The sequence below is a fragment of the Bos taurus genome, chromosome 6, assembly GCF_002263795.3.
Source record: "Bos taurus isolate L1 Dominette 01449 registration number 42190680 breed Hereford chromosome 6, ARS-UCD2.0, whole genome shotgun sequence".
In the NCBI taxonomy this organism is placed as follows: Eukaryota; Metazoa; Chordata; class Mammalia; order Artiodactyla; family Bovidae; genus Bos; species Bos taurus.
Genome location: NC_037333.1, coordinates 8,272,758 through 8,283,825, shown reverse-complemented (window position 1 = coordinate 8,283,825; position 11,068 = coordinate 8,272,758). Strand labels below are relative to the sequence as shown.

General features: G+C 37.3%; 1 protein-coding gene across 1 annotated transcript; it reads right to left on the bottom strand.

Moving 5' to 3' along the window:
- Nucleotides 1-3,391: 3,391 nt before the first annotated feature.
- On the bottom strand, nucleotides 3,392-10,258 carry TRAM1L1 (translocation associated membrane protein 1 like 1). The gene has a single exon (XM_002688067.5). It carries the CDS (start codon nucleotides 10,241-10,243, stop codon nucleotides 8,924-8,926), a length of 1,320 nt encoding a protein of 439 aa, XP_002688113.2. The 5' UTR covers nucleotides 10,244-10,258; the 3' UTR covers nucleotides 3,392-8,923.
- Between the last annotated feature and the right edge of the window lie 810 nt (nucleotides 10,259-11,068).

Below are 11,068 nucleotides of genomic sequence, written 5' to 3'. Positions count from 1 at the left end.
GGACTGATGCTAAAGCTGAAACTCCAATACTTTGGCCACCTCATGTGAAGAGCTGACTCATTGGAAAAGACCCTGATTCTATGGGGGATTGGGGTCAGGAGGAGAAGGGGACGACAGAGGATGAGATGGCTGGATGGCATCCCCACCTTGGTGGACATGAGTTTGAGTGAACTCCAGAATTTGGTGATGGACAGGGATGATGGGCATGCTGTGATTCATGGGGTCGCAAAGAGTCAGACATGACTGAGCGACTGAACTGAACTGAACTGAATTTAATTCTTAAGTCAATAAAAGGACTCAACTTTCAAAAAGTTTGGCAAATCACAAATACCATTAGGAAGATACATGACATAAACAGAAGTCTAGCATTTTGGAGACAGGTTTTTTATTTAAGAGGTTTAAGGAAAATTTATTAAAGTTCACATATCTTGTTTTTTTTTTTTTTTTTTTAAGGTAAGTGTGGGTCAATAAATAATGTATGTCCATTTCCAAACCATTGAGATAATTGTCAGTCAACACATTTTTGTTGCATGCTTCCTCTCGACTAAAGAGTATGCTACGCTAGATCACAAAGGTCACCTTATTATACAGAGTGAAGTAAGCCAGAAGGAAAAACACCAATACAGTATACTAACGCATATATATGGAATTTAGAAAGATGGTAACAATAACCCTGTGAACGAGACAGCAAAAGAGACAGTGATGTATAAAACAGTCTTATGGACTCTGTGGGAGAGGGAGGGGGTGGGAAGATTTGGGAGAATGGCATTGAAACATGTAAAATATCATGTATGAAACGAGATGCCAGTCCAGGTTCGATGCACGATACTGGACGCTTGGGGCTAGTGCACTGGGACGACCCAGAGGGATGGTATGGGGAGGGAGGAGGGAGGAGGGTTCAGGATGGGGAACACATGTATACATGTGGTGGATTCATTTTGATATTTGGCAAAACTAATACAATTATGTAAAGTTTAAAAATTAAATAAAATTTAAAAAAAATAAAGTGGAGACGAGCGATGCCGAAAAAAAAAAAAAAAAGAAGTATGGCTAAAGACTTCAAACCGGTAAAGCAGACAGGCAATAAACACACCAATACATCAGTAATTAACACTTCAAACTGGAAGGCTGTAAACAGGAGAGGAACTCAATATTAGAAGAGATAGCAAAAGAAAGCTTTACTATGTTTGTTTGTGTATTTGTTTTAATAATAAAGGTCCCTCATCTGAGTTCTACAAATTTTGAATAACTACAACTATGAAACACTATGTGAGTTAATAAGAAAGCAATGATGAAAAATGTGTGTTACCTGATACCTAGTACTGATAACTACTAAAATACTTGTTGATGCTATTTGATTTCCCAAAATAAATGCTTAGTTCATCTATTTAGTCTGAAATTTAAATTTGAATATGATAAGAACTTAATCTTTATGCTTATCATAATTTATGTAGACCAATGGTTTCAACTGTGTGGATCACAGCAAACTATGAAAAATTCTTAAAGATATGAGAATACAAAACCACCTTACCTGTCTCCTGAGAAGCCTTATGCAGGTCAAGAAGCAACAGTTAGAACTGGATATGGAACAACAGACTGGTTCAAAATTGGAAAAGCCATACATCAAGGCTGTATATAGTCGCCATTCTTATTTAACTTCTATGCAGAGTACATCATGCAAAAACCTGGGGTGGATGAAGCACAGGCTGGAATTAAGATTGCCAGAAGAAATATCAATAACCTCAGATATGCAGATGACACCACCCTTATGGCAGAAAGCAAAGAAGAACTAAAGAGTCTCTTGATGAAGATAAAAGAGGAGAATGAAAAAGCTGGCTTAAAACTCAACATTTAAAAAACTAAGGTCATGGCATCCGGTCCCATCACTTCATGGCAAATAGATGGGAAAAAAATGGAAATAAGGGCAGATTTTATATTCTTGGGTTCCAAAATCACTGAAGATGGTGACTGCAGCCATGAAATTGAGACACTTGCTCCTTTAAAGTAAAGTTATGTCAAACTTCAGCAACATATTAAAAAGCAGAGACATCACTTTGCTAATAAAGATCTGTATAGTCAATGCTGTTTCCAGCAGTCATGAACAGATGTGAGAATTGCACCATAAAGAAGGCTGAGCACAGAAGAATTGATGCTTTCGAATAATGGTGCTGGAGAAGACTCTTGAGAGTCCCTTGGACTGCAAGGAGATCAAACCAGTTAATCCTAAAGGAAATCAACCCTGAATATTCATTGGAAGGACTGATGCTGAAGCTCCAGTACTTTGGCCATCTGACTCAAAGAACTGACTCATTGGAAAAGACTGGAATGCTGGGAAAGACTGAGGGTATGAGGAGAAGGGGGTGACAGAGGATGAGGTGATTGGATGATATCACTGACTCAATGGACATGACTTTAAGCAAGCTCTGGGAGATGGTGAAGGACAGGGAGGCCTGGAGTGCTGCAGTTCATTGGGTCACAAAGAATCAGATAGGATTTAGCAACTGAACAAATTATTTCAAATGTTTCAAGTAAATGACCTATATTCAGAATATATAACAAGAGATTTCAGATAATACCATTTGTATTTTCTATCACTTATGTAAAATAAAGTCTATAGTTACTATGCATTTAGTTAACTTTTTAATATAATAAGTGTGCATTTACTCTAGACAATTTGTATACATTTTAGTGATATATATTGCAATGTATGTTATTAGTCAACAATAATTCATACATATGGGAAAAGAATTCCTTACTAAATTTCATCTAGATATAGAGGTGGAACTATGACTATATTTAAATCTTTTATTTCTTCCTACTCAGACATGATGGAAAACTCAATGCTATACATCTGTAAAGTACATAAAAATGCACAGAAGAGGGATGTATGATTGGTGGCACACAGCGGATTATTAGAAAATGAAATTATTTTCTTTGATTAGGGTAGACACATGTCATTATATGGTTGTTAAAACTGATAAAATGTACAACACCAAGAGTGAGGTTGCTTGTAAACTATGGACTTCCGGTGACTGTGATGTGTTACTGTAAATTCACTGATTGTTAACAAACATACCACAGTGATGTAGGATGCTGATAATAGGGAAAGATATATGCGTGGGTATTAGGGTGGGGCTGTGGTGTAGATCTGGGGATATATGGGAGCTTTGTGCTTTCTGCTTAGTTTTGCTTAAAGCCCAAAACTCTTCTAAAAAATAGTTTGAAGTGAAGTTGTTCAGTCGTGTCCAACTCTTTTGACACTTTGGACTGTAGCCTACCAGGCTCCTTTGTCCATAGGATTTTCCAAGCAAGAGTACTAGAGTGGGTTGCCATTTCCTTCTCCAAAAAAAAAAAAAAAAAAATAGTTTATTGAAAACTAAATATGCAAATGCATGGCAGCAATCTATGTGTATGCATATGTACACATACGTATATGCATAAACACATATATGTATATATTAAATTAGATTGTGGGTATTCCCTAGTGTCTCAGATGGTAAAGAATGTGGCTGCAATGCAGGAGACCCAGGTTTGATCCCTGGGGTGGGAAGATCCTCTGGAAAAGGGAATGGACAGAGGAGCCTGGCGGGCTAAATCCATAGGGTTGCAAAGAGTCGGACACAACTGAGCAACTTTCACTTTCAAATGAGACTGTATACATTCATAGAATGTGAAAGTATACAGAGGCAATACATGAACAAATATTATCTTGTTAATTTACATCTGTTAACAATAGCTCTATACATACACATGTTGTTATTTAGTTGCTAAGTCATTTCTGACTCTTTTTGTGACCCCATGGACTGTAGCTCACCAGGCTCCTCTATCCATGGGATTTCCTGGGCAAGAATACTAAAGTGGGTTGCCATTTCCTTCTCCAGGGGATCTTTCCCACCCAGAGATAGAAAGCTGTGTCTCTTGCCTTGGCAAGCAGGTTCTTTAATACTGAGCCACCAAGGAAACCATATATACACATACACACATACAAACTATTTATAACTTTGTATGTGAATGCATTTTTAACCTTTATAGTAGCTTTTTAAAATATATAAATATCTTTGCCATTTTGGTGACATGCAATCCAACACTTAAAATGTTTAAAGGTCTTACAAAGTACACACAGATCTAAGGGCCAGAGTAAAGGCTTAAAACTGACTTTTGTTAAACATCATTTATAATCTTATTACTACCTTTCATTGCTGAATTTATAACAATACAACTGGAAACATAGTTTTTTAATGTATTAAGATTTTAAAATACATATTTTGGCAATTCTGTATTTGAGGGCCAGCTTTTCAAAATTAATTAAGCAGCAAGGGAAAGAAATATTAAATCTATCTTGGGATGTAAATACTTTATAGTGTGTGATGGCTTAGGTAAAATCCCATGCCTTAGGGCATGAGGTAATGTTCTCTTTTCTCAAATTTTCATCAGGCCATGAGATTCTATGCACTGACATTACTTTATTTGAAGAATAGTGCCGTTGATATTGAAACTGAGTATTTTTTTACTTTTTATTTAGGGAATTCACTTTCCCTTTATTTAAAATAGGTATTTTGCCTGAATTATCAAAAAGCCATATTCCTTAACAGCAACTCTAATAACTTTTATGACAGAAGATGTCCGTATCATTACTGTTAAGTTCTGTTCATGTCAAAATTAAGCAAACCGCATATCACATTCCACTGTCATTTTTTAAGTTTTGTAATTATCCTCTGAAGTAGTCAGTTTATATATCAATGTAATTTTGAAATTGTAAAATGAAAAAAGATCAGTTGACGTAATGTAGTAGCCCCAAACACAAAGGGCCAAAGAACGTGAATTGTCTGAGAGACAGCTTTCTTAATGTTTGACTTATTATATATTTATTGAAATACTTAGAAGTGCCAGAAGTGGTGCAGGACCTACAAAGGATTTGCTTATAAGGGTCTAGAAGCCAAAATTTAGATAGTCACATGACTGTGTAATCATGAGAACAGTTCTAATATTTAGAAAGGTAGGGGTTTTGTATGTTGAATTTATGATAATCTTCCTACATAATTGAGGGGACTTGGCAGATACTACTGTCTTATTTAGTATGTATTATTAATCACTGTTTTATTTTGTACAAAAGTGTCTCACGGGATATAGATTTTATTCAAACACAGCAGTTAAAAAAATCCTCTATTTCCAGAGAAATTCAAGAAGTATTTGTGAATTCTCTGGTAATCTGATCTGTTATTAAGCCTCAATTACTTCCTTTTGCTCACCCACACTATATACCCACTTCAGCCAGGCAAGTGAATTATCTATGACTTGAAACAGGAATGTATTCTCTGCCATAACTCAAATACCCAAGTTTTAGCCCACTCCACATGCCACATCCTCAAGGATACTTCTCCCGCAAGAATTTCATCTCAGGAACTGCTCCAATACATCATTTCCTATGTAAATCATCGGTAATGTCTTTTATTATACTATATAAATTATTCCATTTAGTTGAGTGAGAACTTAAAACTTTGCCCAGATTTTTCTGGATTAAAAAGATATCAGAATATTTTATGTCTTCAAAAAGCTTTAAAATATTAATGTTTCAATTAATATTCTTGAGAATCTATTCCAAGTTAACACACTATTGGCAGTACATATTTCCTCTACTAATAATTAAATACTGACTAGATATAAATGAAGAAATATCTACAGGTTGTTGCTTTCTTACATAAATGAAATGTAGAATTATACTGATCACTAGGAATATAATATGCTTATTTCTTTGAGACAGGTAGGTTGAGTAACATACTTCTACTATTTATTTTTAAAATGAGATACATTTATAAATAAATGCTGGCAGAATAACTTTTTAAAGAAAATCCACTCTACATCTATCCTAGAAAATCAATGCATATAGATATACCTAAAGAATAAAGCTTGGCAAGCACTAACACTGATCCATTAATCAGAGTGATATCTTCAAAGTCAATGATCAGACATCTTTATGACTTTCTCAACACTCAGTGATTAAATATTAATTAAGTAAATTTTCACAGGGGTAACTAATGTTTGATTTAATAACACCTTGAATAATGAAAATGGAAAGTTTTGCTTCCATGTCATCCATTTTGACAGAAATCAAATTGTCACACTGAGATTTATTATGACATGTTTTTTAAGAATGGCATGTTTTTAAGAATTTTTAAAAGGAACTTAGAAATTTGTATTGTGCTGAATTTCATTTATAGGGTGACTTTCATAATTTACTTCACATACATTTCTTTTCTGTATTGAATTCTTATGAATAGTTGAGATGTACCCAGCATCCTTCCCCTTATTTTTCCTCAACCTTGCTACTCCTTGTGGATCCACATTTTACAAGAAAGCTTTGCCTTTTTTCACAGGTGAAGCATATAACCTGACTTCACCAATCAGTCCAGTACAACACTATATCAAATAAGTTCAGTAAAGGTGACTCTCAGTGACACGTGATCAGATTTCCTCTCTTCCTCTCTATCATGTATGTGGTATGCAGATATGAAGCCTAGAATATCTGTAGTCCTTTGCTGTCAAATGGATAAACTGAGGAGGACAGAGCCCCAGAAAATCTCGGGTAAATTGTTCTGGACCCTAATCATATTTAATATCAAGCCCAGTTTAACTCTTGGCATTGCCAATCACATAAGGAAATATATTTCTTGCTGTCGTTTCCTAGACTGAGTCAGGCCTGCACTTACTGGAAAATAAATTACATATATAATGGATAAAAAATTTGTTTCCAGGAATGAGGTTATAAGTAACAGGGGAGGATTCTTTAGAAATGAGGGAAGTGAAAAAGAACAGTCTTTCTTATGAGAAGTTGGAAATCTTTGTTTTACAACTAACTGCATGGTGGTTGATAGAAGCGGAGTTTCTTGTACTTCGGAACTAGAGCTGCTGCTGCTGCTAAGTCACTTCAGTCCTGTCCGACTCTGTGCGACCCGATAGACGGCAGTCCACCAGGCTCCCCCGTCCCTGGGATTCTCCAGACAAGAACACTGGAGTGGGCTGCCATTTCCTTCTCCAATGCATGAAAGTGAAAAGTGAAAGTGAAGTCTCTCAGTTGTGTCCGACCCTCAGCAACCCCATGAACTGCAGCCTTCCAGGCTCCTCCGTCCATGGGATTTTTCCAGGCAAGAGTACTGGAGTGGGGTGCCATTGCCTTCTCCTCGGAACTAGAGCATGTGCTACCAAAACTACAGTATGAAGCAACTGAGAAAAACAAAGAAAAGCCGAAGGATGGTGGATTCTACAGACAAAACAGAAACAATCTTGTTTCGTTATGTACTTCTCAAAGCAGAAAGAACATAAAAGAATATTTTGCTAAAAGCAGGCCCTCCCTTTGGTCCACAATACTCATGTACTAAGTTTAGTTTGCAGGGACCCCCATGATTAGGAAGGCTGGATTACTTACAACAAGCCAAGGGAAAGTTATCAAAAGTAGAGAGATGGGAGACATAGCCGGGGAAAACAGAGAGCAACAGGAAGTATATAATCTTATCCTAGCATATTTTTAAAGCACTGACTACTGAAAAAAATATAAGCACTCACATTATAGAAATAAAATCAAACTAAAGGTTGAGAGTAAAAAAATAAATATAGTAAATACCCACTGCATTCCATTGTTTCTACTGGCTTCTGTAAAGATAGGACATATATATATGTGTGTGTGTGTGTGTGTGTCTGTGTGTCTGTGTGTGTATATACATATAAAATACATATAGACATATATCTCTCCAAAATATGTCTCATACAGATAAATATTTCCCAATTAAAGATGGAAGCAAAGCTATATTTATATTATTTTGGAAAAACTTTCATAAGAATATGATATTCACATTTAAGGTTAGTATATTCAATGTTTTCAACATGTAATCAGATGACATTCTTTTTAGAGATATAAATCAAATAAGCATTACTTTTCAAAATGATTTACAGGTTAAACAATATTCTCTTAAGATGCTGTGGATATCACACTTATTACAAACCTCATTAAGAATAATTTTTAATACATGTATCAAAAAAAGCTAAGGCTGATTTTCTTTAAACCATCTTTAATTTTCTGATTTCCAGTTTATAAGCGTTTAAAATGAACAAGCATGATTTTACTTCCTAGTGCTAATTTTATATTAATTCAAGATATTTTGATTCAATATATAGCAATAAATCGCCACATGTTAACCATTAGTATCTTGGGGTTTTTAGTGGGATGTAACAACCATTACCTATAAAACACATCATTATTTTGGTGATTTTACAAATCTTTTCTCCAGCTGTAAATTAAAAAACAATTCTAAGACTTAGGGAATACAGAAAAACTAATGAAATCGAATTCCAGATTTATAATATTTCTGTCTTATCCTGGAAGAGAACATTAAAAATATGTAATTGCTATAAAAGACCATCTTGTTAACATTACAAAAGATTGGCAGGAGTAAGAACTGTGTCACTGACACATGAATTTTGGAGTTATCTCTACAAATCATTAGGAAAATGTTCAAAGGTAAAAAGAAAAAATAAAATAAAACAGCGTAGAAATATTTAAACTATTTTGATGATGAATAGCTTATTCTAAATGTTTTTGCACTCATAATACTCACTCTCCCCTCAAATGCCTTCAAAAAATACCTTACAGAGTACAGTAGCAAAAATCAAAGACAATATATTTTCAAGAACAGAAAATTCTCTGGCGAAGATAGGCATGTGTGTATGTTTGTGTGCATGTGTGTACCCGCGAGCTCAGTTGCTCAGTGGTGTCCGACTCTTTTGTGACCCTATTGACTGCCCCCCACCAGGCCCCTCTGTCCATCCTGGCAAGAATACTGGTTGCCATTTTCTTCTCTTAGCAAAGAAATGGATGTTATAGTAAAGAGCAGACTTCTTTGGAGACATTAGTCAATTAACTTGCAATTCATTATGAAGACTTTTCTTTCCTCATCTGGGGAGAATCTAGTAGTCTATTTGAAGTTGCCACACCGTTTTCCGTTCCTTTTCTACAAAATCTGCCCTTAATCCGTTTCTTCTTCACACTTGGGGCCTGAAGAGGCGCATCTTCTTCCATCCACCTCTGAAGCTGAACATTAAATAAATTCCATGTTACGTATGCTTGGATAGAGCAACTGGATGACAGAACAGCGATTTTAGCTGCCAACACGTTCACGTCTTCAGCAGAGTCATCCGAAATCACATTATGCCCTCCAGCCAGCTGAAAACCAGCAGTTATCAAAGAAACAATTAAAGTCACAAGTCGACCCAAAATAAACACAATGGCCCATAGAGAAAACTCCTTCTGGAACTTCTCGTCGCTAAAATAAAACAGGTCGCAAGAGTGGGAAAGGAATTCCACAAAATAATGCATCATCAAAAGAAGAAGTCCCAGGTGATTCAAGTACAAGAGATAAGCTCCCGCAATGTGAAAGAGGTGAAGACCAACATATACAGCTTGCTGGGAGAGTTCTTGAGGTCTGCTTCTCTGGAATAGTAGTTCGGGAAAGGCGTGAAACCAGTAAGCCAACTGGGAGATGTAGAAAAACTTCATCTGAAATGTCATCATGTTATGGGTATGAGCCTTCCATAAGACAGCCAGGTCTGACAGGCAGTTTTCAGAAACTAGAATGAATGTGCCCCAGATACAGGAGACAAGGAAGAATACGCTAAACTGACCAGATTCATAAAATTTGCCTTGCCTCTGTTTGGGGAACTGCATTCGCCTGTTAATTCTATCCAACACGTACTCCTGAATGGTGGCGTGAATGATGATTGCCACCAGCGTATAGAAGAACACCGTGGCCAAGTCTTTGGCACCATAATGATAAAGGAACTTGGGTGCTGTGGCTCGTTCTGCTTCTGCTTCTGCTTCTGCTTCTGCTGCAGGGAAGGTAACCCCGTGCTGGAGAGTAATAAAAACGATCGACACTTCTGCTGTCCCCTCGAACATGAGCCCCAGCACGAAGAACATCCCCACACAGGCGACAAAGTCCGCATGATTCTGCAGGATGAATTCCAGGCTCAGGAGTGGGGGGTTCTTGGAGCCCTTCTTACGAAACGTCATGGTGGCGGTTCGACTACTCACCGACGAGCGGCAGCTGCCTCCCTGTGGCTGCTCCTCACGGCGCCGCAGCAGTGGCTGCGGCGGCTCCAGGGGCTTCACTCCCCATCCCGGAGCCGGTCCCAGGTCGTCACGGCCGCCCAGAAAAAAATCAATCACAGCATTGGGCCGAGCAAGACTGAGCATGCGCACTAGGGCCGGCGGAGGCAGGGAAGGAAATCGAGCACCGCGCCCTTACCCGGCTCCAGGCCGGGGGTTGCAAGCCTTGATTTTTCTACGTTGATCCGCGGCTCTTGAAATCCGCGGCCGCCGCGGAGATGCTCCGAAATGATCTGTCCATAGCATCTTCATCAGTGACCGTGACAAAGCAGGACAGAGTTCTTCTTGTTCTTCATCAGCACTGATAATGTAAAAACCAGTATAATAGTTATGATAAAAGTCCTCTAGTAGCGCTTAGTATTCACCAGGTGCTGTTTTAAGCCCTTTATAAATGAAAGCTTTCTAGAAAACTCATTGAGGTAAATACTGTTGTGTGTGTGTGTGTGTGTGTGTGTATTTTTTTTCCCCCTAGATGAGAAACAGGAACAGAGGTTAAGTGGTGTGTCCAAGATCACACAGCTGGTAGATCAGTCGCACCTGGAAATATTTTGCTAGGGCAATAGAGCACACTCAAAAATAGTTTCGTGATTAACAATAATAATATTTGTGGCAATGGGGAAAGGATGGGAAGTTGGAAAGCTATCAGTTCATGGAAAGGTCTTTTGGCTGCAAAGCCCACAAATGAATTTCCTCTTTCTAGCAGACAAGAGATTCACTTTTCATTATTAGTTTTTGCATATAATTTTGCTGAAATTCACAGATCAGAAATAGCTTCTTTTGTAAATGTTAATATCTCCATCAATTCAAAGTTCATGTCAGTCTTCAAATTTGTCTTTGCAGGCAGAGTAGTTCTGTGTTTCATGAGATCATAATCATTACTGATAGAGTTAAGATTTGAAGTCAAAATGAGAG

Coding starts and splice junctions, on each gene's coding strand:
- TRAM1L1 (XM_002688067.5), bottom strand. CDS start 10,243: ATGCTCAGTCTTGCTCGGCCCAATGCTGTGATTGATTTTTTTCTGGGC.